The sequence below is a fragment of the Oncorhynchus gorbuscha genome, linkage group LG26 (genome assembly GCF_021184085.1).
Source record: "Oncorhynchus gorbuscha isolate QuinsamMale2020 ecotype Even-year linkage group LG26, OgorEven_v1.0, whole genome shotgun sequence".
Classification (NCBI taxonomy): Eukaryota; Metazoa; Chordata; class Actinopteri; order Salmoniformes; family Salmonidae; genus Oncorhynchus; species Oncorhynchus gorbuscha.
In genome coordinates this window covers 7,099,097-7,126,032 of record NC_060198.1, presented here as the reverse complement: position 1 = coordinate 7,126,032, position 26,936 = coordinate 7,099,097, and the positions used below count along the sequence as shown (strand labels likewise).

At 43.4% G+C, this 26,936-nt stretch overlaps 1 protein-coding gene across 3 annotated transcripts in view; it reads left to right on the top strand.

Moving 5' to 3' along the window:
• LOC124015200 (STE20-like serine/threonine-protein kinase) overlaps window positions 1-26,500 on the top strand; it is a 32,148-nt gene extending 5,648 nt beyond the window's left edge. The window contains exons 3-20 of one of the 3 annotated variants that reach the window (XM_046330235.1): window positions 5,516-5,564; window positions 5,874-6,023; window positions 8,835-8,907; window positions 9,248-9,442; window positions 9,757-9,838; window positions 11,327-11,458; window positions 11,723-12,763; window positions 12,956-13,086; window positions 13,460-13,583; window positions 14,174-14,353; window positions 17,498-17,590; window positions 18,233-18,304; window positions 19,561-19,690; window positions 20,705-20,829; window positions 21,293-21,484; window positions 23,919-24,044; window positions 25,631-25,744; window positions 26,193-26,500. In XM_046330235.1, the coding sequence (XP_046186191.1) occupies window positions 5,516-5,564; window positions 5,874-6,023; window positions 8,835-8,907; window positions 9,248-9,442; window positions 9,757-9,838; window positions 11,327-11,458; window positions 11,723-12,763; window positions 12,956-13,086; window positions 13,460-13,583; window positions 14,174-14,353; window positions 17,498-17,590; window positions 18,233-18,304; window positions 19,561-19,690; window positions 20,705-20,829; window positions 21,293-21,484; window positions 23,919-24,044; window positions 25,631-25,744; window positions 26,193-26,339 (3,156 nt within the window). In that variant the 3' untranslated portion in view covers window positions 26,340-26,500. The remainder of the gene's footprint in view (window positions 1-5,515; window positions 5,565-5,873; window positions 6,024-8,834; window positions 8,908-9,247; window positions 9,443-9,756; window positions 9,839-11,326; window positions 11,459-11,722; window positions 12,764-12,955; window positions 13,087-13,459; window positions 13,584-14,173; window positions 14,354-17,497; window positions 17,591-18,232; window positions 18,305-19,560; window positions 19,691-20,704; window positions 20,830-21,292; window positions 21,485-23,918; window positions 24,045-25,630; window positions 25,745-26,192) is intronic. The other 2 variants (XM_046330236.1, XM_046330237.1) reach the window with 2 other exon arrangements.
• Window positions 26,501-26,936: the final 436 nt, after the last annotated feature.

The window sequence follows — 26,936 nt, the reverse complement described above, 5'->3', positions numbered from 1 at the left end:
GTCCCGAAGCCACTCCTGCGTTGTCTTGACTGTGTGCTTAGGGTCGTTGTCTTGTTGGAAAGGGAACCTTTGTCCCAGTCTGAGGTCCTGAGCACTCTGAAGCAGGTTTTCATCAAGGATCTCTCCTGTACTTTGCGCTGTTCTTTGCCTCAATCCTGACTAGTCTCCCAGTCCCTGCCGCTGAAAAACATACCCACAGCATGATGCTGCCACCACCATGCTTCACTGTAGGGATGGTGCCAGGTTTCCTCCAGACGTGACGCTTGGCATTCAGGCCAAATAGTTCAATCTTGGTTTCATCAGACCAGAGACTCTTGTTTCTCATGGTCAGAGTCTTTAGGTGCCTTTTGGCAAACTCCAAGCAGGCCGTCAGGTGCCTTTAACTGAGGAGTGGCTTCTGTCTGTCCACTCTACCATAAAGGCCTGATTGGTGGAGTGCTGCAGAGATGGCTGTCCTGGAAGGTTCTATACACATATAGGAACTCTAGAGTTCTGTCAGAGTGACCATCAGGTTCTTGGTCACCTCCCTGACCAAGTCCCTTCTCCACCGATTGCTCAATTTGGCCGGGCGGCCAGCTCTAGGAAGAATCTTGGTGGTTCCAAACTTCTTTTGTTTAAGATGATGGAGGCCACTGTGTTCTTGGGGACCTTTAATGCTGCATAAATGTTTTTGTATCCTTCCCCAGATCTGTGCCTCGACACAATCCTGTATCGGAGCTCTACGGACAATTCCTTCTACCTCATGGCTTGGTTTTTGCTCTGACATGCACTGTCAACTGTAACACCTTAAGTAGACAGGTGTGTGCCTTAACAAATCATGTCCAATCAATTGAATTTACCACAGGTGAACTCCAATTAAGTTGGAGAAAACATCTCAATGATGATCAATGGAAACAGGGTGCACCTGAGTTCAATTTCGAGTCTCATAGCAAAATACTTATGTATACTTTCGCTCTATAATTTTTGCGTGTAGATTTCTGAGAAATATATATTTAATCCATTTTAGAACAAGGCTGTAACGTAACAAAATGTGGGGGGGAAAGTCGAGGGGTCTGAATCCTTTCCGAAGGCACTGTAAATGCATATCCCCATGAAACTGATTGAGATCAAAGGGTTGGTATGCAGATGCTTCATGGACTTTCCACCGGTAAAGCTTAAAGAATGATCATTAACGATTGACAGTGAGAAATGTGAATGGAGGGTGACCACAACATTATTTGCGTAAAGGTAGAGAAATATGCGCAGTACGTGATTCTGATCTTCAGCTCTGGGGAAAAGGGACGGATGGGGCTGTTACCTATGGATCTGCAGACTCAGCCATTCTAATTTCCCATCCTAACCACAATGTACTTGACCTTAGACTGTTAGGCCTAATCATGGGTCAGATCATATGCCTATTTTTTCTTATGTTGCATATCTTTGTCACACAAACCACAATTTACCTGACCTTTTAACCTTTGGTTAGGACCTTAGCCACACAGCTGCTATCTTAAGAGTTGTGTCCTCCGTCTCTCTTCTACACCGCATGAATGGCTCCTCAGAGGGCTGTGTGTGTGCTGGGAGAGGAAGTCATGGTGACAGCCCGGTCGTTCCTCTCTCCCCCGCCTGTCACTGTAAAGACCCACTGTTTGGCCTATTGTACATGCAGCTGGACTAAAACAACAGATCGCCTACCAGTGAAACAGCACCACAAGGGCCTGTATGAATGACAAGACTGTTTCAAGGCTTAGGCTTAGGCGGAGCATACTGTCTTATTTCATAAGAGTTTTGTTGGGTAGAATGAAGTTTGTTTTTTTGTCGAGTTTTATGTTCGATAAATAAGGCTAAACTAAGATTTATTCATTTTTTTTTGTAAAACATCACAGCACAGTTGAAAGATATATGGCACATGGAAATCAACTGGATGGTGTTGAGAGATAGATGGGAGGGGTTGAGTGGAGCTGAAGGGTGGGACTTAAAAACAAACAAAAATATAATATTTTAAAATATACTCTGTCTTTAAAATGTATATAGTATGTATAAGCTGGAAGTAGAAGCCTAAGAGTTGTTGTCCATTAGTCCATTAGTTTTCTGTAGCTCAGTTGGTAGAGCATGGCGCTTGTAACGCCAGGGTAGTGGGTTCGATCCCGGGAACGTAGAATGTATAATGACTGTAAGTCGCTTTGGATAAAAGCGTCTGCTAAATGGCATATATTATTATTATTATATATTTAATCCAATTGGGGTGGGAACATAATAAAGGATTTCTGTTGTTGTTATATACATACATACAGTTGAACTCTGACGTTTACCTACACTTAGGTTGGAGTCATTAAAACTTGTTTTTCAAGAACTCTACAAATGTCTTGTTAACAAACTATAGTTTTGGCAAGTCGGTTAGGACATCTACTTTGTGCATCACTTATAATTCACTGTATCACAATTCCAGTGGGTCAGAAGTTTACATACACTAAGTTGACTGTGCCTTTAAACAGCTTGGAAAATTCCAGAAAAAGATGTCATGGCTTTATAAGCTTCTGATAGACCAATTGACATCATTTGAGTCAATTGGAGGAGTACCGGTGTATGTATTTCAATGCCTACCTTCAAACTCAGTGCCTCTTTACTTGACATCATGGGAAAATCAAAGAAATCAGTAAAGATCTCAGAAGAAAAAAAATGTAGAACTCCACAAGTCTGGTTCATCCTTGGGAGCAATTTCCAAACGCCTGAAGGTACCACGTTCATCTGTACAAACAATAGTACGCAAGTATAAACACCATGGGACCACGCAGCCGTCATACCGCTCAGGAAGGAGATGTGTTCTGTCTCCTAGAGATGAATGTACTTTGGTGCGAAAAGTGCAAATCAATCCCAGAACAACAGCAAAGGACCTTGTGAAGATGCTGGAGGAAACAGGTACAAAAGTATCTATATCCACAGTAAAACGAGTCCTATATCGACATAACCTGAAAGGCCGCTCAGCAGGGAAGAAGCCACTGCTTCAAAACCGCCATAAAAAAGACCGACTACGGTTTGCTATTTCACATGGGAAAAATATCGTACTTTTTGGAGAAATGTCCTCTGGTCTGATGAAACAAAATAGAATCATTTGGCCATAATGACCATTGTTATGTTAGGAGGAAAAAGAGGCAGGCTTGTAAGCCGAAGAACACCATCCCAACCGTGAAGCATGGGGGTGGCAGCATCATGTTTTGGGGGTGAAATAAAGAAATAAAAGCCGAAAGAAATAATTCTCTCTATTATTCTGGCATTTCACATTCTTCAAATAAAGTGGTGATCCTAACTATGTATGTATGTATGTATGTATGTATGTATGTATGTATGTATGTATGTATGTATGTATGTATGTATGTATGTATGTATGTATGTATGTATGTATGTATGTATGTATGTATGTATGTATGTATGTATGTATGTATGTATGTATGTATGTATGTATGTATGTATGTATGTATGTATGTATGTATGTATGTATGTATGTATGTATGTATGTATGTATGTATGTATGTATGTATGTATGTATGTATGTATGTATGTATGTATGTATGTATGTATGTATGTATGTATGTATGTATGTATGTATGTATGTATGTATGTATGTATGTATGTATGTATGTATGTATGTATGTATGTATGTATGTACACACAAAAAATATATGTATGTATGTATGTATGTATGTATGTACACAAAAATATATATGTATGTATGTATGTATGTACACAAAAATATATATGTATGTATGTACACACAAAAATATATATGTATGTATGTATGTATGTATGTATGTACACAAAAATATATATGTATGTATGTATGTATGTACACAAAAATATATATGTATGTATGTACACACAAAAATATATATGTATGTGTGTATGTACACACAAACAAATATATATGTATGTGTGTATGTACACACAAACAAATATATATGTATGTGTATATGTACACACAAACAAATATATATGTGTATATGTACACACAAACAGATATATATATATATATATATATATATGTGTATATGTACACACAAACAGATATATATATATATATATTTACACACAAAATATGGAGGATTGGAAGTGATGCAGACAATTACATTGATGGAAATCAAATCAAATCAAATTGTATTTGTCACATACACATGGTTAGCAGCCACAATCTATCTGCAATATTAAAAATGATCTACCCCCTCTTCTTAGAAAGGTCACACGGGTCATTGTTGCTATAATGATGTTTGACTCTGAACCTTAATAGGTGAACAGGTCAACTTCTCTCTAAATACTAGCCAGAATGAGAATAGAGAATACCTAACATTTCTCATTGACTGTGTTACATTGAGGAAGTGCGTTTTGTCTCCCTCTTCTTGGCACCTCTCAGCAAATATGTCTTACATTGTTTCACTGTCAGTAGCATTTCCCTATTCTACTCAGCCCTAACTAACTTAATTTTTACTGTATTGAGCACAGTAGGGCCGTGGATCACTTTAGCTTGTTATTTTGTTTTTGTTAGCCTAATTGTTTCTCTGTTGTATCTGTAGTGTTAGCAGCATGCTAGGCTAGGTTATATCCCTGATACAGTCCATAGTCTATTGACATATCAGGACAATGCTAGTCTAACGATGCTACCTCCCTACACTGAATGCCTAGGTGTCTCTCTCCTCCAAATACCTAGCCTCATCGCTGCTTCAGCTAAAGAGGGCCCCCTCCCACCTGAGGTGTGCATGGAAACTCTTCATCCTATTTGAGGAAAGGGCTATGTTCTGGCTAGCTCCACTAGGCTAGGCTGCATGTGTGTACTCTGAAAAAGCCTTCAGAGCAAAGCAACAGAATGGCCTCACTGGCCAATCCTCTTACCTCAGCGGCGCAAAGAGCTTCTTGAAACCATTTATGGCTCAGCAGGTTTCATTCACTGAAGCTGGGCAGGAGGGGGTACTTTCAGATTGTTTTACACAGCAGGGCCTGTATGCACAAAACATCTCAGTAGGAGTTCTGATCTAGCATCAGGTCCTCTCTAATGTCCATATAATCATATTCATCCATTGATCTAAAAGGGTAAACTGATCCTAGATTAGAACTCCTACTCTGAAACACTCTAAGAATACGGCCACAGACCGGGGAGTTTGGTCTTTAAAAGGAGACTTTTAAAGGGTTGTTTGGGTATGAAGCAGGTGACAGGGGGGGGGGGTGCTTTTAGGTATGGAGGGGAGAGGGTTTGCTGGTCCATATTGGAACAACTTAGGCCTAAGTTATGGATAGGTAGAGTTAAGTGTGTTGCGTCTTGATATCATTGAACTTGATACCGTTTTATAAGACCCTTTGCATTGAATTGTAAGGCTACTGGGTCCAGACAGGACTCCACTGACGAAGACCACGTGTTGTAAATGTATGGTATGTTTACCTGTTACTGTGGTATTTAAGCTGTTATGGTATTTTTACCTCATTAGATGAATGCTGTTTCTTTAATCCACTGTACTGCATCTACTGTAACCATTCTTCTCTTATTTTGCAGATCCTGATAGAGTTCTGTGCGGGTGGAGCGGTGGATGCCGTCATGCTGGGTGAGTCAGTCTTCCTACTTCTAAAGAATGTGATAAGCAGAGGAGCGATAAATCGCTGGTGACAATGGTAATGTATTTAACAAAATTGTGTGACTGAAACGTAATGGATTTAACAGTATAGTAACAGTTAACTGATATCGAACTACCAGTGATTAGCACCAACACGATGTAGACCACGCTCCTACTGCATTGATGAGGTATCAGTATTAACATTCTCCATTGATTCAGTCATGTGTGTGTGTGTGTGAGTGAAACCCAGTGTGTGAGGAGGAATGCTAAGTATGTGTTTATGTGGCCCCGGTCCCTCAGAGCTAGAGAGGCCCCTGACGGAGCCCCAGATCCGGGTGGTGTGTAAGCAGACCCTCCAGGCCCTCCTCTACCTCCACGACAACAAGGTGATCCACAGAGACCTGAAGGCTGGGAACATCCTGCTATCCCTGAACGGAGACGTCAAACTGGGTAAGAGACTGGGGAAGAGGGGCTGGGAGTTACCTAACCCTGTGTGTTTCACAAACCTCTCCCTGGGGACCCGCAGCCGTTCCATGTATTAGAACTATTCCACAGCTAGCACACCTGATTCAACTTGTCAACTATCAAACCCTGGGATAGGTGTTTCAGGTGATGTAGTTCAGGGCTACAACACAATTGTGAAACGTGCATGGGTCTACGAATAGAGGTTTGAAAACCACTGCCCTAACCAACTAGGCGTGCTTAACGTGTACATTTAGTCCTTTAGTAGAAGACACTATTACAGTCAATGCACACCACTAAGGTAGAATGCATTACCACACACTCTTAGAAAAAAAGGTTATTCGGCTGTCGATCCACCATTTCCTGGTTGCTAAAATTATAATAGTTTGCCTAATTTCAGTTTGTGACTAAACAAGCAATGTGTAGAGAATCATTGTACCATCTAAACTACTCTGAAATATATTTTCACTAATCCAAAATACTGCACAGTGACTTGGAAAAAGTATTTGCCCCCTTTGTAATTTTCTCAATTTTTGCATATTTTTTTATGCTGAACGTTATCAGATCTTCAACCAAAACCTAATATTAGATAAAGGGAACCTGAGTTTACAAATAACCAATACAATGTATAGTTATTTTATTTCTTTAATTAAAGAAGTTATGCAACAAACAATTCCCCTGTGTGAAAAAGTAGTTTCCCCCTTACACTCAATAACTGGTTGTGCCACCTTTAGCTGCAATGACTGCAACCATATTTTCAGGATTTGAAGCTGGTGTACAAAACCAAAAGTAAAAGACATAAAAACTAAACATAGGAACGGGAATCATAGAAATAGCACACACAGAACAGATCTACGGCTTCTTAGACTTGCTTTCAATGAGAACGACAGATTTATAACTCGCATTTCTATGTGAATTTGGTTAGTTCACCAGTTACATATTGCCGCTTTTAGTAGGGCCAGGGGGAGTTTCTGGATACACCATAGAAGTGCATTCTTGGATGTTAGACAGTGCATCTGTTGGTGCGTTTAGTCAAAACTAAATGCATGTAATCACCGCCATCAAACACCAAATACGTTTAGCGCAGATGTGGAAGAAAAATAGAGGAATAAGGTGGTCTTTGTTTGTTAGGTTTATCATAACATTTATAACACAATATACAGACAGAAATGTTCCATCACGTAATATTGTAGCCGTCATCTACGAATCAGTTATGTCACTCAGTTATGGCAATGCTAACTGCCTACAAATCGATTGCGTGTTAGGAAAGCCTGCATGTCATCATTGTTCTGTCATTGGTACACAGTGAGGGGTTTGCTCCACACGGTAAGCTCCCGACTCATCATGCAGTAGGTTGTGTATTAGGGTGAGTCATAACTGTGTGCCTGTAACAGGCCTGATGTGATGATGCAGTACAAAGTAGGGTTTGTGTCAGTACAGTGACATAACAAAGGTGGCTGTGAAAGTGCCTGTTTGCATGTCAGTGACAGGCAGTGAGAGACTTTGTGGGAAAGATTCATCACAAACACACACACACACACTCTGCTATAAACAACACATATGATGTCATCGTTCAGATGCACACGTTACGTAAAAATATATGTTTTGTTGTTGCGTGTTTTTCGCGTCGCTAACATGATCACTGTTATGCTTTCGAATAGGCCTGGATTTGGCTGAAGGCCTAAATGTATTTCAGAAACCATTGTCTAACTTGCATAGATTGGCGTAGGCCAGGGGTCTTCAACATTTTCTCGGCCAGGGACCCGCTCCCAGGAAAGCCAGCGACCCCGAGACCACTATCGTACGTTAGCAAAAAATAATTTCACATCTTATCATCAGGTGAATGATACCGGCAAGGAGAAGTAAATAACATGTTTAAACGAATAGATTTGGTAAATCGTTTTTTCATTGTTTTGACCTCTCACATCATCATCAAAGATGCTGGTAACTAACCCAAGATACACCACCAGTGTTGTTCCCAATGGGAGCAAAGTAAGCTTAGTGGGCAGAACAAGCCAGGTTTGGGCAGAGCCAAGCATCAGCTAGCACAATCCTATTGGCACGTTCTAGCATATATTTGCATATTTCTGTTAGGGAATGCCTAGTCTGTGAACTGAGGGTGTGCAATAACTCAATTTGCCCTTGCCGTCCTAAACGATGCAAATTTTTCTAATTGTTTCTAAAGGGTCAAGTCTACAAAACTTAGTGCACCCTGTTCATGACAGACATTGTCGTTTTTGGAAGAGAACTGTATTGTTTAATCAAGGAGTAAATGTGTCGAATGTCAGCTCCTCCCACTTCCCTCCACTGGCCTGCCACTCATCATTATATGTGCCAATGGAACACAGGAGTGATGGTTGCTGATAATGGGCCTCTGTACGCCTATGGAGATATTCCATCAAAAATCAGCCGTTTTCAACTAAAATAGTCATTTACAACATGACCGATTTCTACACTGTATTTCTGATCGATTTGATGTTATTTTAATGGACAAAAAATGTGCTTTTCTTTCAAAAACAAGGACATTTCTAAGTGACCCCAAACTTTTGAACAGTAGTGTATGCCATTTTTTTTTGTAATTATTCTGTTGATGCTAGCGATATTAATAAAAACATTTAAGTAAAACAATAAAATCGAAATCACTTCAATATATACTGTGTATATTTTTGCGGACCCCCTGCAGTACCTCTAGGGGGCCGCGGATCCCAGGGTGAATACCCCTGGCTTAGATGAATTCTTATGAACAACACGTTGTACCCTAGTTGCTAACAGCAGCACTGTTTCCCATTGGTGTTTCAGCTGACTTTGGTGTGTCGGCAAAAAATACCAAAACACTACAGAGGAGAGACTCTTTCATCGGGACGCCATACTGGTGAGTCAAACATGAAAACCTGCCATATTGTTGTAATTCATCAAACTACTATTTCTCCCCATTCTTCTGAATTGACCAGTCAACTTGATATACTTGTATTTCCCCCCCCCCCAAAAAAAAAAGATTTACTTGCGTTTCAATTTATAGAAACCTTAATGTATAGTCTACAAAATCCCAATATTACTGTACAGAAATGATACAATTACACATTTCCACACTATTAGTTTCATTGCCATTTACATTTCACCTAATATATTTTGTCCCCTTTTCATTGGTCATTCAAATTTCACTGAAACATTTCATATCCTCTGATTGGTTCTTTTTTATCCGTTCTTCCCAGGATGGCCCCGGAGGTGGTGATGTGTGAGACGTTTAAGGACCGTCCGTACGACTACAAGGCTGACATCTGGTCCCTGGGGGTGACTCTGATCGAGATGGCCCAGATTGAGCCTCCCAACCACGAGATGAACCCAATGAGAGTCCTGCTGAAAATAGCCAAGGCCGATCCTCCTACCCTGATGCAGCCGTCGCGCTGGTAAGTCTGGCGTGTCAGTCAGTGATGTGGCAGCCTGGCAGACGAGTTATTTCTGTCTAGATTTGGCCTCAGTTAAATGGGAGGGAAGAAATGCCCTTTTGATACGCTGTCACAATGTTCCTCTTCTTGCACTTTCTTGCCTAGAGAGATTGTATCACTAATTCACTCCTCTCTGCACCTGCCATATCTGTTGAGATGGTTCTACCTACTGTAATTTACCTCAATGCCTTTGAGAGGAATACATGACACGGTTTAATTGTAACCCATTTTCAATGTTGTGGCTATTACAAGTGATCTCCATTCACTCTCTTCAGGTCTCCCGAGTTCAGTGATTTCCTAAGAAAGTGTCTCGATAAGAATGTGGACAACAGATGGAATGTGGCACAACTTCTACAGGTACCTGTTGCCCTCACTTTCCCCTTTGTTCCCTCACCCTACCTCCTCTTCTCCTCAGCCAACCTCCTCTTCTCCTCAACCCACCTCCTCTTCTTCTCAGCCCATTCCTCTCCTCCTCAGCCCCCCTCCTCTTCTCCTCACCGCCCCCTAGCACAGCACTCCACTTCAATCCATCCCACGGCCACCTGTCAAATTAAATACATGGCCATATTGGCCCTGATCATGATCCGATAGCTGCTCAGCCGGTGCATCTAAGGTACATCTGTGTCAGCCAGGTACCTGGTGTGCTAGCTAGCGCTCTAACAACACTTACTTATCCCCTCTGCGCGCCTCCGTCAGCACAACAGGCTTTTCTTTCCGAAAGCATTTAAAGAGCGTCCGCCAAGCTAGACAGAAAGACGTCCAGACAGACAGACAGTAAGAAGATATGGTGTACGGAGGACATAAACACACATGAGCTCAGTGTGGGACAGCACAACAGGAGTATCGTTGGTGTCATTTACCAAAAGCCCAAAAAAGGGCGTGAAAATGCAGAATAGTAGTCTACCACCGACGAACGTGTTGATAGCGAAGAAGCTGCAAGTTCTTAGGCCGACGGTTGATTATGTTCAGCGGGTATCCTGGCAAAGGAAGGACAAGGTAAGACTTTGGTTTTGTTGTTTGGAAAAGGGATGCATTATGACTGCAGTACCCGTACAGTAGGGAACACAGTGATTTGATTTGTCTATTAATCGGGTGGTTATGAAGATTGTACTTCACATTCTTTGACTAAATATACACTCAGCGTTCAAAACATTAGGAACACCTTCCTAATGTTGAGTTGCACCCCATTTCTCCCTCAGAACAGCCTCAACTCAAGAGGCGTGGACTACAAGGTTTAGGAAGCGTTCCACAAGGATGCTGGCCCATGTTGACTCCAATGCTTCCCACAGTTATGTCAAGTTGTTTGGATGGCCTTTGAGTGGTAGACCATTCTTTATTCACTGTTGAGTGTGAAAAACCCAGCAGTGTTGCAGTTCTTGATACACTCAAACTGGTGCGCCTGGCACCTACTACCATACCCTGTTCAAAGGCACTTAAATCTTTTGTCTTGCCCACTCACCCTCTGAATGGCAGACATACACAATCCATGTCTCTATTGTCTCAAAGCTTAAAAACCGTTCTTTAACCCGTCTCCTCCCCTTCATCCACACTGATTGAAGTGGATTTAACAGGTGACATCAATAAGGGATCATAGCTTCCAGCTGGATTCACCTGGTCAGTCTATGTCAGGTTTTGTACACTCAGTGTATTTTTCTTTCAATCTTGATTTGTGTGATGTGTCTCAATTGCACCTCTTTGACTGCAATATTGAAATCTCACAAATATTGATGTCCTCTTTTCAGCTGCAATGTGAGTAGTACACTTCAAGGGGACATAATAGTCTTTAGGTTTAAAAGTGTTCTCAGTGTTGTGCCGTCTTTCTCTTCTTTTTTTTTATCGTTGCAGCATCCATTTTTGAGTACCGTGACAGACAGCAGACCGTTGAGGGAGCTGATCGCTGAAGCAAAGGCTGAGGTTTACGAGGAGATTGAGGATCACAAGGAGGAAGAGGAGGAGGAGGATGGCGAGACACAACGGGTATGTCACACCACAGACAGCTCAGTTAGGAAGAGAACCAGATGAGTGTGAAACGCTAACAGATGGACAGTGTGTATTCTTCTGTGGTCTTCATCCTTCATTATGAAGAACAGTCTGTGCTGACTTGACGAAAATAAGGAAAGTGAGTGGCTATTGGTTAGAAGGATATATTTAGAATCTTCTATTATTTGAATATGCTAATCTAGACATGATCTGTTGATTATTTTGAACCTACATTTTGATTTTCATCCACGTCTTCTTCAGGGTCACAAACGTGCGCCGTCTGATGCCAGTGTTGCCAGCACAGAGGATGAGAAACTCCCTCAGTCTCCCTCAGCCTCCATCCTGGAGTCTTTACCGGAGAAGGCTGAACCGGTTATCCCGACACCACAGATTGTTGAAAAGGTCCCTGAACCAAGCGTCGCCAAGCCAGAGGAGAACCTGGTTGTGGACACAGGCTCCGTCGAGGAGCCTGCTGTCCCTGCAGAAGTGGAGAAAATGGATGAGACCCTTGGTGTTCCAATGAATGGAGAGACAACAGAAGCCAGTGAGAAACCAGTAGAGGTGACGGAAGAGGAGGAGAAGGTTCCAGAAATAACAGAGGTTTCCCCAACAGAACCCAGTGAGAAACCAGTAGAGGTGATGGAAGAGGAGGAGAAGGTTCCAGAAATAACAGAGGTTTCCCCAACAGAACCCAGTGAGAAACCAGTAGAGGTGACAGAAGAGGAGGAGAAGGTTCCAGAAAGAACAGAGGTTTCCCCAACAGAAGCCAGTGAGATAGCTTCTTCAGACCCAGCTGAGAAACCAGCAGAGCCCCAACCAGAAGGAACCGTTTCCAATGCTGAAGTCACCATAGGGGACAAGGAGATGGAGCAACTGGCCATATCCAATCAAGATGAAAAGGAAGTGGACACAGCTGAGGTCCAGACGAATGAGATCACTGCAGAAGGGTCAGAGGCCAAGGAAGAGCCAACAGAAGGCAAGATGGAAGTTGAGGAAGAACCAGCCAACGAGGAGCCTAGCGGGGAAGCAAAGGTTACCGTGACAACCCCAGAGGAGACTAAGGTGGACGACAAACTCACACCTGCATTTTCAGCGGTCTGGAAAAAGGAGGAAGGAGAGAATGAGAGAGTGGAGTATAAGCCAACTGCGGAGACAGGGACTCCAGTGAAGTCTAAGGATGAGAAGGAGAGGGATTCGGACTCTGGGAGTAGTTCTGCTGCAGATAACGGCAGCATAGACATGAACCTGTCCATCTCCAGCTTCCTGACCAAAACCAAGGAGCCAGGAACCCTCTCCATACAGGTACGGCATCACAATACACTCTCTTTAGAGAATGTCTTTGATCAAATCCATTGGTAATAGCTAAGTAATCCAGTAATAACCCTCATGAATAGACCATTGTAAAAATGTTTATAATGACCGCTTTAATCCCATAAAGTTGTCCAACTACAGTATATTGATGGTATATTTATTGCCACCATTTTTGTTTTTCAGGACACCAAGCGCCAGAAGAAGACACTGAAGAAGACCCGTAGGTTCGTGGTGGATGGAGTCGAGGTTAGCGTGACGACGTCGAAGATCATCACCGACAATGACACCAAGAACGAGGAGATGAGGTTCCTCAGGTAAAGATTTGTTTGCAGGAATTAGCACGTTGAGCAATATGCATGGAAATATATGCCAATACTATGCACGGATATAATCGATCTCTCCCGCGGTATAAGCTCAAGCTTAGGCTCTAACTGAACTGAATGAACTAGCGAATGTAGCTATTTTAGTATATTGCGTGTACAAAACATTAGGACCGCCTTCCTAATATTGCGTCGCACCCCCTTTTGGCCCCAGCCCATTTGCATATCAAAGTGCTACTGAGCCGCATGCATCGAGATGTCTTGTTATAACGTTTTCATTGGTCCGTTCCTCCTCCATTGCTTTGGGTTGGTTAATCTCCTTTTGGAGAAAAAGGTGTTCCTCTCTCACGCCCCCCTCCTCTCCCAGGCGTCAGGAGCTGAGGGAGCTGCGTCTCCTGCAGAAAGAGGAACAGAGGGCCCAGCAGCAGCTCAGCAATAAACTGCAGCAGCAGAAAGAGCAGATCTGCCGCCGTTTCGAACAGGAGACGACCGTGAGTCACTATCCTTTTTTATTTTGTCAACGCCTCAATGGGAGGTGCTTTGAGACCTATCGACAGGTACCGTGTAGTACTGCCATTGCATGTAGTGCTGTGGTACTATAATTGCCTATTCGTGACCCTGGCCCCAGTCATACTGTGTCCAACCTAGCACAGTGACAGAAGGTTGCCGACTGGTGTGGTCACAACCAATCCTGAAGGAGCATGCTAAACCACACACGGCTCTGAAACAGTAAGCTGAATTAGCCCAGTAAGACCAGTTAGTCCCTGCCCAGTATTACAGAGGTATGTCCCGTCCACACCACACCACAGCTTCCATGTGCCTTTTGCTCCTGTTACGTCATTACTTATTTCTGGACGAGGTAAATCCTTCTGTATGTCAGTCAAACTGCCACTCACAGTTTAGACGGAGACTGAATCCACTAGCCAGCTAGTAAATCCAAGGCAAACGGGATGCCATTGAAATGCCATGGCTTTCTGTAATATGCCAGTCATTCGTTGATGACCAGTGTTTGGATACCAGTTCCATTTCTAGTGAAAGGGACGAACTGACACCGAATCAAAATGACGTCCTCCTTCTGCAGAGTAAGAAGCGCCACTACGACCAGGAAGTGGAAAACCTGGAGAGACAGCAGAAGCAGACCATCGAGAGGCTGGAGCAGGAGCACACCAACCGGCTGAGGGACGAGGCCAAGCGCATCAAGGCCGAGCAGGACAAGGAGCTGTCCAAGTTCCAGAACATGCTCAAGAACCGCAAGAAAGAGGTAAGGAAGTAGAGGGCAGTGTGTGTTAGTGTTGCACGGTATACCCAAACGTCGGGACTTTTTCTATACTAGAACATGAAAAAACGATTTAGTGCTAGAATTTTTGGTACTTTCGGTTCTTCTGTCAAATGTGTCTCACGTCGTTTACTGATTGAGAGAGGATCAAGTCTGTCTATCAGCACAGCCAGTGTCCACTTATAGCGTGAGAGCACCGTGTCTGCTTCACTTACCCATTGCTGGCTGAAGTCTGTCCTGAAGAACCTCTGCTCACACTGGGAGTCTGGGCTACATCCTGTTAACTCTCCTCTCATACTGGCTCTAGTCTGTCCTGAAGAACCACTGCTCACACTGGGAGTCTGGGCTACATCATGTTAGCTCTCCTCTCATACTGGCTCTAGTCTGTCCTGAAGAACCTCAGCTCACACTGGGAGTCTGGCTACATCATGTTAGCTCTCCTCTCATACCGGCTCTAGTCTGTCCTGAAGAACCACTGCTCACACTGGGAGTCTGGGCTACATCATGTTAGCTCTCCTCTCATACTGACTCTAGTCTGTCCTGAAGAACCACTGCTCACACTGGGAGTCTGGCTACATCATGTTAGCTCCCCACTCATACTGACTCTAGTCTGTCCTGAAGAACCACTGCTCACACTGGGAGTCTGGCTACATCATGTTAGCTCCCCACTCATACTGACTCTAGTCTGTCCTGCTCTAAGTGTCTGGGCTGTATCATGCTAGCTCCCCACTCACGCTGCGCAGAAGTTAACACACTGGAATAATGCAACACAGCACGTAGAAATTGAGCAACTGTTAATTACTGTTCGCAAAACAATGTCCATTACAGGCTAGTACACTTTACAATGTAATAAGATCACCTTTTTTTTTCCGCGTCCAGCTTTGTAGGCTAACTTTCCTTGCTAGCTTACAGCTGAAGTCTACATCAATTCACCACCCTAGTACTCTGTTTGTGATAATAATGCAAACCATAATGCAACACATGCCGATATCAAGGCTGATTTGTCACCAAAAACCACACGGTTGTTGCCAAACACGTTATTCATTCACTTGGTCTCCCTCGCCTCGGGTCTCTCCTGTCAGTGTGTTTGAGTGACGTCATTAAGTGTTAAAGATACTGCGCACACGTTTATAAAATAAGATAAAACAAGGCCACGAATGGAAGGGAAATGGATTGTATGTCATCTGTTACCACGTTAAATCAGCCAAAACAAGCACTCTCTCCAAGGGCCTGATTTAATACAGGTGCTTACAGGGGCCGATTCCTCGGAGCCCAAGAACATAAGGGGCCCAAAAGGCAGAGCCATTTTTAAAAATATATATAAGGGGGTTAGGGTTAATTGATTCATGCATGGCTATCTGGATCAAGTGCCATTCTGTACATTTGGCAATGTGCCTTTTTTTAGCCATGGTATCGTTTCTGATATTGAGTATCAAGTACCAAGTCACCTTTTTGGTATCATGACAACACTAGTGTGTGTGTGTGGTATGTGAATGTTGTAACTGATGCCGTAAAGGTCTGGCTGTGTGTGTGCTTGCGGTGTTCAGTACATTTGTGGAAAAGAAATATGTTGATCCGTCATAGATTAGGCTAAGCAGCGATTGGACTCTCATTGGCTGTCTGGGATTTGCAGGATTGTTTTCATTACAATGTCTTGCTGTTACATTTGACCTTTTTAGTCATGTAGCATACTCTCTTATCCAGGACAACTTACAGTCAGTCACCTTAAGATAGCTTGGTGAGAATATCACCGTTGTCGCAAGTACATTTCTCCTCAGTAAAGAAGCTATCAACAAAGTCAGTGCTGGTAGGACAAGATGACAAGGAATAGTTGTCTTTTCAACAACAGCAACACTTATTGACAGACAAAAAATATACTAAGCTACTCTTGCAGAAATGAGTTGTTTTCCCAGGCTATCGATGAGCTCTGTTGAACTGGATCACTAAGAGTGGTTTTAATATGCATGATGTACTGTTGAACTGGATCACTAAAAGGGGTTTTAATATGCATGATGTACTGTTGAACTGGATCACTAAAAGGGGTTTTAATATGCATGATGTACTGTTGAACTGGATCACTAAAAGGGGTTTTAATATGCATGATGTACTGTTGAACTGGATCACTAAAAGGGGTTTTAATATGCATGATGTACTGTTGAACTGGATCACTAGAAGTAGTTGATATGCATGATGTACTGTTGAACTGGATCACTAGAAGTAGTTGATATGCATGATGTACTGTTGAACTGGATCACTAGAAGTAGTTGATATGCATGATGTACTGTTGAACTGGATCACTAGAAGTAGTTGATATGCATGATGTACTGTTGAACTGGATCATTAGAAGTAGTTGATATGCATGATGTACTGTTGAACTGGATCACTAGAAGTAGTTGATATGCATGATGTACTGTTGAACTGGATCACTAGAAGTAGTTGATATGCATGATGTACTGTTGAACTGGATCACTAGAAGTAGTTGATATGCATGATGTACTGTTGAACTGGATCACTAGAAGTAGTTGATATGCATGCATTGGCGACATCATGCCACAAGAAATTAGTCTTTATAAACTAGTCTTATTTTCAATATCTTACGTTTCACAGGGCAGTTAAGTCCAGCTGACAAAGATGATATATTCTCAATCTTGTTTGGAAGGGGTCTCCTTGTTTAGCATTGACAGTCATGTGAATGTTTTCGATGTTTATCCATGTGCACCCCAGTTTGTCCTCAGTATTAATCCCATAGTGTGCCATCGTAAGAGGATAGCCCAATCAACACGACAATCCAATGTCTATTTATAGAAGCTAGCGTTTTACTGACACACCCGCGGTTACAGTAGATCTCTCTCTCATCGGGTTTTATATAACCTGTGTCTGAAACGGTCACTTCTCATCACCGGAACCCAGATCTGTAGCCTATGTGCTGTATCCAAATGATTCTGATGGGGCTATAGTCCGTGATGTTGGTTTATGTAGCTCGCGCTTACAAATCTGGCGTCAGGCGACTTCTCCTAGACTTTGGCTAATGAGTTGAAACACAAATCCATATCAAAGCCTTGTCGTTGTGTCTGTGTTGTTTCTGCTGTCCCCGTGGTGTGTTTGTTTGTGGGCTGCCTCCTGCCATAGTTCAAACAGGAAATGCGACTCACGCCCAGGCACAGGAGAAACGCTATCGTGAAACGGGGGAAAAAGGACATAATCACAACTCCACGTCAAGAGGTAGTTTGTTGTGGGGAAACTGTTGGTGTGGCTTTCCTACTTGGACTGTCCCTTCAATGTCAGTCTACTATTCTTCTGTTGGCTGCTTTCAAGACCACTGCCATTTAGCCCCTTTGGGAATTTTTGGGCTACTCTTCTTTTTATTCTTCTCCAAAACTTGTCTTTTGTGTGGTTTGTTTGTGGTTGACAATAGAGTTTATGTATGTATCATTTTACAGTCGATCATTTTCATTCAAAACATTCATCAAGTAGGCTTACAGTATTTTCCAGCACAAGTTACAGTATAGTCCAACACTATTGATGTGTTTTCTAACGATCCACCCACCTGTGAATCACAGTGGAACACATTGCCTGTATATTACGGGGGTGTAACAGTGTGTCGGTGTAATGGTTAACTTAGCCAGCAATGTTTATGGATGAGTGGCTGATGATTAGTAGAGTATTATCTGTTGTGTGGCCCAGGTTACTGTGCTGTATGGAGCCCGAGTGCCAGTCTGCTTGTGCACCATTTGCCAACTCCTTTTCCCTTACGGTCATACATGATAACGAGTGTTGGCAGTAATGCAACGAACAGACTGGCATTCAGGCTACATGTTATGATTTAGTAGAGTATAGGTGATGATGTGTTGTTGTGATCGACAGGGAGTGGCCCAGGGTATGATTCAATCTTTTCAGTTGTCCTCCTGCACTCTCTTCAACGCCCCCATGCAGGATGTAAGTAGTAAGATGCCCCCCCCCCCTTGGTTTGAAATGTGTTCTCTTCCTGCTCTCTCACATGGCAGTAAATTCACTCACTGACTTTGAGACGGCAGGGTTTATATCGGTGTGTGTGTGTGTGTGTGTGGAATGCTTTGTGGGCCTTCTCCTTTCCTTATAACCTGGACTGATCAATATGCGGAGGGCTGGTTTAAAGGGAATGCAGCAGTGTTCTATTGTGGGATTTGACCGACACATTTCTGTAGACGAGATGTCATCAACCCTGAACTTAGCATTTCAATCAACCTGGAACTTAGCAATGAAAAAACAACATTCCCAGTGCATTGCCCATAAAACGAATCAATTCCGCCAGTCGACGTCCGGTGCTCTACGTTTTCGATGACCCAGCACATCTAGTCCGTCTCGTCTACTTCCTGTCGCCACATTGTTGCCGGCTTCCACAGTGTGGTACATTAACTCAAGCCATACTTATCCCCAGGTAAACTCTTTTTAAAAATATATATTTTTTATGGAAACCCATAGTCCAGACCCCATAAAGTAGGGTTGGTCAGTAAACATCAACAAGCTAGACCTGTCTGCCAGCCTCAATACTCTAAGGTGACTCTCTCTCTCTCTCGTGCTGTTGGAGTCGACTGGGGGAACGAGAGCAGTTGAGGTGAGGTGAAGACAGCCATTCCAAATTGACGGACAGACACGTGTTGTTTGGCATCGCCAGCCTGTGGTTTTTGTTTGCCGTGCTGTTATGGTTGGTTTCAATCTCTCTTCTGTTCATCTCTTAAACTGTACCGACACAGTTCTCTCCTGGTGTTTCTTCATTTACTCAAGTGACATTGTAGGCCTGGTTTAAGGGCTGTACTGGCAATCTGAGTAAGTGTAACAACTAATCAACTACCTTAAGAAATGACAGCGTGTTCTGTGACTCCTGGTGCATTTTGGTTCTGTGAATTTGGTCTCAGTTGGCCTGCTAATGGCGTTTTCATTTGACTAAATCACTCTCTCTCTTCTTCTGTCTGGATCACACAGTGTATAGCAGAGGTACTCACCTCTGACCCTAAGAGGTCCGGAGCCTGCTGGTTTTCTGTTCTGCTTGATAATGAATTGCAAACACCTGGTGTCCCAGGTCTAAATAAGTTCTCAATTAGAGGGGAACAATGAATGTATGCAGTGGAACTGGCTTAGAGGTCCAGAGTGTAGTTTGAGAGGCACATAGAGATTCTTCACTTATCCAGCTGTCTTTCCCTCTTCTTCCTCAGGAGCAGGAGTTCCTGCAGAAACAGCAGCAGGAGCTGGACTGTGCCCTGAAGAAGATCATCCAGCAACACAAACACGAGTTGGCCACCATCGAGAGAGACTGTCTCAACCACAAACAACAGCTCCTCAGAGGTGAAGATGCATCTCTCGGCGTGGCACATAGACTATAGATAGGTATTCAGTCATAGCACCTTCTCAGAGGGGAGAAACCGGCCTTAACCGCAAACAGAAGATGTGTGAGATGAAGGTAGCACAGATGCACATTGCGGTAGGATAGATACAGTACCTTACAAAGGTCAGAGTCACCACATAGAAACACAGTCTACCCTAGCCGCTATCACCAGCGTACTTAAAGGAAATGTGGTGAACTTTACTGTATGTGTGTGAGATGGAAACCGCAAACTCACAGTGACACAGTATATAACTGAAAACAGAAGCTCTACAGAGTTCAACCTAAGGCCCCGTCAGGCCTTGACTAGTTGAGCCATAAGACACGGGAGGGGGGGGTATATGGCCAATATTAAGCACGACACAACACGGAGTGCCTGGACACAACCCTTAGCCGTGGTATATTGACCATATACCACAAACCCTGAGCTGCCTTATTGCTATTATAGACTGGTTACCAATGTAAAAATACATGTTTTGGCATACCCGTGGTATACTGTCTGATTTACCACGGCTTTCAGCCAATCAGCATGCAGGGTTCGAACCACCCAGTTTATAATACCTATTGATGCTGAGAATTTAACATGAACTGAACAGCAGCCCACTAACCCTGCCTGGTCAGATTCCAGTCATCCCATACACATAAGCTTACAGAAAAAGCTCCACAGAAATGTTCACAAGCTGTAGGCCTCGATGACTTGCTGATTTTAATGGTATGAACCATGTTAGAAAGGGGAAGAAAATTTAAGTCTGAAGGAAGTGTCTCACAAACACATTCCAAGCTAACCAGTTAGTCAAAACTAGTGACATGTTTTGTTGTTGTTGTTGGGTGCCAAGATTCGTCAACCTCAAATACAAAGGAATACAGATGAAAGATGTGATTACAATGGTAGGGTTTTGTATCTGGTAATAATATGCTGAACTTCCGTGTAATGCAGTGTTTCCTTGTACTGAGTTTGTGTGTTTTGCTCCTGGCAGCACGGGAAGCAGCAATGTGGGAGCTGGAAGAGCGTCACCTACAGGAGAAACACCAGTTGTTTAAACAACAGCTGAAAGACCAGTACTTCATGCAGAGACACCAGCTGCTCAAGAGACACGAGAAGGTACAGTACAGCTTCCAGACAGACAAAACAACAGCCGATTCAGGATCAGATCTCATAAGCCTAGTCCTGAACAGAACCACTAGGAGCAAAATACCTGAACAGTTTGGGGGATAAAGTGAGGCATAATACTGAATGACTAGTTTTGACTCATAACATCTTAGATCAGATTGGAAATATGCCTGGGTATATCTGTTTCTGCATTCAACAATAATGCGTCATTGTTTTGCCAAATGCGGACTGAGTAATGTTGACAAGACAACTACATGCCTAACACTTTGGCAACCCTTCTAATATCTCAAATATCTAATTTCTATGGAAGCTAATTATGTGTTTCTGCCGTTCCCCCCCGCCTCGTCTGTCTGTCTCTCTGTCTCTCTCTCCATCTGTCTCTCTCTCCATCTGTCTCTCTCTCTGTCGGTCTCTCTTTCTCTCTGTGTCTGTCTCTCTATGTGTGTGTCTGTAGGAGATGGAGCAGATGCAGCGCTACAACCAGCGTCTCATTGAGGAGATGAAGAACAGGCAGACACAGGAGAGGGCCCGCTTACCCAAGATCCAGCGCAGCGAGGCCAAGACTCGCATGGCCATGTTCAAGAAGAGCCTCCGAATCACTGGAGGCCCCATCACACCCGAGCAGGAGAGGGAGAAGGTCAAACAGGTGAGAGAGAAAGGTCAAAGAACACATCACTGAGAGTGGAAACCTTTGTATTTAGATGTTATTTTCAAAGTATAATCAAATTTGATTGGACACATACACATATTTAGCAGATGTTATTGATCACATACACATATTTAGCAGATGTTATTGATCACATACACATATTTAGCAGATGTTATTGCGGGTGCAGTGAAATGCTTGTGTTCCTAGCTCCGACAGTGCAGTAGTATCTGACAGTTCACAACAATACACACACATATAAAAGTAAAATAATGGAATTAGGATGAGCAATGTTGGGAGTGGCATTGACTAAATACAGGAGCATGGAATACACTGTATACATATGAGATGAGTGAAGCAGGATTAAAGTGACTAGTGTTCCATTATTAAAGTGGCCAGTGATTCCATGTCTATGTATATTGGGCAGCAGCCTCTGTGATGCCGGGTTGAGTAACCAGGTGGTAGCTGGCTAGTGATGGCTATTTAACAGTCTGATGGCCTTGAGATAGAAGCTGTTTTCCAGTCTCTCGGTCCCAGCTTTGATGCACCTGTACTGACCTTGCTTTCTGAACGATAGTGGGGTGAACAGGCCCGTGACTCAGGTGGTTGATGTCCTTGATGATATTTTTGGCCTCCCTGTGACATCGGGTGCTGTAGGTGTCCTGGAGGGCAGGCAGTGTTCCACCACCATCTGGAGAGCCCTGCGGTTGCGGGCGGTGCAGTTGCCGTACCAGGCAGTGATACAGCCCGACAGGATGCTCTCAATTGTTTATCTGTGAACGTTTGTCAGGGTCTTAGGGGCCAAGCCAAATTTCTTCAGCCTCCTGAGGTTGAAGAGGCTCTGTTACGCCTTCTTCACCACACTGTCTGTGTGGGTGGACCATTTTAGATGGTCAGTGATGTGTACGCCGAGGACCTTGAAGCTTTCCACCTTCTCCACTGCGGTTCTGTCTGTGGATAGGGGCGTGTTCCCTCTGCTGTTTCCTGAAGTCCACGATCAGCTCCTTCATTTTATTGACATTGAGGGAGAGGTTATTTTCCTGGCACCCTCCACCAGGGCCCTCACCTCCTCCCTGTAGGCTGTCTTGCCGTTATTGGTAATCAGGCCTACTGCTGTCAGGCCCACTGTTGTCATCTGCAAACTTGATGATTGAGTTGAAGGCGTGTGTGGCCACGCAGTCATGGGTGAACAGGGAGTACAGGAGGGGGCTGAGCACACCCCTGTGTCGTTTCCTACCTTCACCACCTGGGGGCAGCCTGTCAGGAAGTCCAGGACCCAGTTTCACAGGGCAGGGTTCAGACCCAGGGCCCCAAGCTTAATGATGAGCATGGAGGGTACTATGGTGTTGAAGGCTGAGCTATAGTCAAGTGTGGGTCTAGTGTGTCAGGTAAGGTAGAGGTGATATGATCCTTGACTAGTCTCTCAAAGCACATCATGATGACAGAAGTCAGTCATTTAGTTCAGTTATCTTTTCTTTTTTTCTTTACCTTTATTTAACCAGGCAAGTCAGTTAAGAACAAATTCTTATTTTCAATGACGGCCTAGGAACAGTGGGTTAACTTTGTACCTTTTTGATTTGTACGGGGGTTTGAACTTGCAACCTTGGGGTTACTAGTCCAACGCTCTAACCACTAGGCTACCCTGCCGCCCCTTTCTTGGGTACAGGCACAATGGTGGACATCTTGAAGCAAGTGGGGACAGCAGACTGGTATAGGGCGAGATTGAATATGTCCGTAAACACTCCGGCCAGCTGGTCTGCGCATGCTCTGAGGATGCGGCTTGGGATGCCGTCTTAGTCGGCAGCCTTGCGATGGTTAACACGCTTAAATGTTTTACTCACATCGGCCACGGAGAACGAGAGCCCACAGTCCTTGGGAGCGGACCGCGTCAGTGGCTCTGTTTTCCTCAAAGCAGGCGAAGAAGGTGTTTAGCTTGTCCGGGAGTAAGACGGCGGTGTCCGTGATGTGGCTGGTTTGCCCTTTGTAATCCGTGATTGCCTGTTTGACCCTGCCACATACGTCCCGTGTATGAGCCGTTGAATTGCAACTCCACTTTGTCTCTGTACTGACGTTTTGCTTGTTTGATTGCCTTACGGGGGGAATAACTACACTGTTTTTATTTGACCATATTCCCAGTCACCTTGCCATGGTTAAATGCAGTGGTTCGCACTTTCAGTTTTGCGCCAATGTTGCCAGCTAATGAGGGATTATATACATTGCTTTCTGTGGAGAAAGAAGTAAAGTCTCAGAGCTTGTTGATCCAAGTCAAAGGGACTTTCCCAGGCACTGAAGGATTTACAGTACATTAGGCAATGCTAGGTCAAGCTTGAGACTCCCAGTGCAAATTAAGCATGTATCAAGTTCCAACTGTAATTGGGCCTATTCTAATACTCGTGGGAGTTGAATAACTGAGATGTTTCTGTGTGTTTGACAGTTTGCAGCCCAGGAGGAGAAGAGGCAGAAGAATGAGAGGCTCCACCAGCACCAGAAACATGAGAACCAGATGAGAGACCTGCAACTGCAGTGTGACACCAACATCCGGGAGCTGCAGCAGTTACAGGTACACTCTCAGAAATAAAGGTGTAGATTTGTTCCTAAAAGATTACAACTTATTGTCACTGGGGTTGTACCCTGTAAGGTCCTCCTTTATACTTTTAGTTATGGGTACATGTTTGTACCCACGTTCATACCTCAGATAGTACCCTTCTCCACAGGTACAAAAGCATGCTTTGTGCTTTTATAGTATATAGTACAATCACAGTGACAAAGCTATTTCTTCCTTGTAAGTGGCAAAAATGGACCTCTACCATTGGCCACTTAAACTTGTAAAATATTTCCACTCACGGGTGGCCAAAAATAACTATCTGAAAGGCACTCCAACGCTGTGCCAAGCCTCCAATACAATTTCCCAATTTGCCTTTTTGATTGAATTGTAGAGTTACCACCCATGACTGTATATGTTAGTAACAGAAATATTGTTGTTAAATTCTTTCATTTTCAGTCATGTGGCCTTCACCAACTGAGTTCCTAAGCATATATTACCATTACAATGAAACTCTTTGACAACACATGACATATCTCATGAGGCCTTATTTTGAGGCCTAGTTTTACCCTAATACAGTGTCATGAAACTCATGGTTTATAGGACACATCAGGCCTGCTTCCAAAATTACCTGATTTTAGGAAAATTCTGTTTGAAGCATTTCGTCCTTATTCCTGTTTCCAGGAATCTTCAGACTGTGATTTCTAAGAAACCTGGGAAATTCATCTGAATTTTGCGAGTCTACCTGCAAGTCATTTCATGCTGGTTTGCAAAGTGATTGGTAATTCCTATTGGAATCCACACATCCAACTGTTGGAATTGTACTCACCTGCAACCTGCATTCATAATGACTGCCAGAGTTAGGAACATTTTGAGGAGACTACCTAAGCCATTTAAATTGGAACAACCATTTCAGTAATGGGAGACAAAAAAATCAAACTAACTGATTGGATTAGTTTAGAAACATTTGTTATTTATCTTTTTGTAGCATAAGATTAATAAATCAATGTACATGCAAACACAGATATTAAGCATAATTATTTAAAAAATCAACCTGCAGTTGAGCATGCTGGGAAATATGAAGATAATAATTATGGTACAAATGTGGCTTTTTGGGATACCACCCCAGTGACAAAGCCGTTAGTTCCTTTTAGGTGGCAAAAGGTTAGCATTGTATGCGTGTTGAGGGTAAACAAAATACATTTGTAACCTGGGAAAATAGCCTTCACATTGTACCCCTTTTTTGAGTGTGATGATTGTACCTTTTTATATTCATAATATGGGTAACAAAATTACAAAAATGTACCATTTATACTCTTTGTCTGCACATGTACCCTAAAAGGTATGAAACAGTACCATGTGAGATCATTATGTTTATCTCTGAAGCCACATTATGCGTATTTTGATATTTTTGTACTCCAGGGAACAATACCGTACCCTTATTTCTAAGAGTGTATGGTATAAAATATATAGCACACGCACGCATGCATATCAGGGAATCTGCAATTGCACAAGGAGCAATAGAAAACGCACACCAACACACTTTGATTCGTCTGTGACTCAGTATACCGTGTAGCACCCAATGTGTGTATTGTGTGTTTCAGAACGAGAAGTGCCACATCCTGATAGAGCACGAGACCCAGAAGCTGAAGGAGCTGGATGAGGAGCACAGCCAGGAGCTGAAGGAGTGGAGGGAGAAACTACGACCCAGGAAGAAGGTAACCATCACACCAGTTAACCCTTGACAGGAAATGATTTATCTTTCTATTGAATATTTGGCACACATTTTGTTTCGGAGATGGAGATACTTGTCGTTGAAACACATGGTGGCAGGTAGGGTGGGAGGGAGCCTAACGGTTCGAGTGTTGGGCCAGTAACCGCAATCCGCTAGTTTGAATCCCAGAGCTGACAAGGTGAAACATTTTCCATGTGTCCTTGTGCAAGACACTTAACCCTAATTGCTCTGCTGACAATGCCTGACCCCGACTGTGACCCCACTCTCTGAGGGTGTCTCAGGTGGATATGTAAAAAAGTAAAATAAATCAAATAAAACACGTGTATCTTGTACTATGTGTGAAACAGTCCAAATATAAGCCGCCGCCAAATTATTATTCTGTGATCTCTTGCTTGTGATCCGCTCACTGACCATTTGTCTGTTGTTCTTAGGCTCTGGAGGAAGAGTTTGCCAGGAAGCTTCAGGAGCAGGAGATCTTCTTTAAGATGAGTGGAGAGTCAGAGTGCCTTAATCCCTCAGCCCAGAGCCGCATCTCCAAGTTCTACCCCATCCCCAGTGTCCACTCCACTGGCTTCTAGGGGTTAACCCATTCATGGCACTCCGGATGGACATGAACATATATCCACACACACATATTAAAGGCACACTCAATGAATAGATACACACACACACACACACATACAAATAGACTGGCGCGCACACACACACACACATACAAATAGACTGGCGCGCACACACACACACACACATACAAATAGACTGGTGCGCACACACACACACACACACACACACACACACACACACACACACACACACACACACACACACACACACACACACACACACACAGACTAATAAGACTGAGCCTCTGCTGCCTTGCCGCGTCTCCACTGATGACAATCAGGGGGACGAAGGGGCGATATCTCCGAGGGGTGTGTTTGTACCCCTCTATCGGCTTCTGAACGAGGATGAGACAGTAGCCCTCAAGCTACAGATGGTGTTAATCATGAAGACCCTTTTAATGGTGATCTGTTATACATAATTTACCCCATTTTCATTGTATAGGGTTGTGTTCAGTCGGGCACACCGTAGCAAGAGTTGGAATTTGTGTTCTTATTGTAGAAGTAGTACCTCCCCATTTCACTCCATTTCAAATAATTTTCTACTGACTGAAC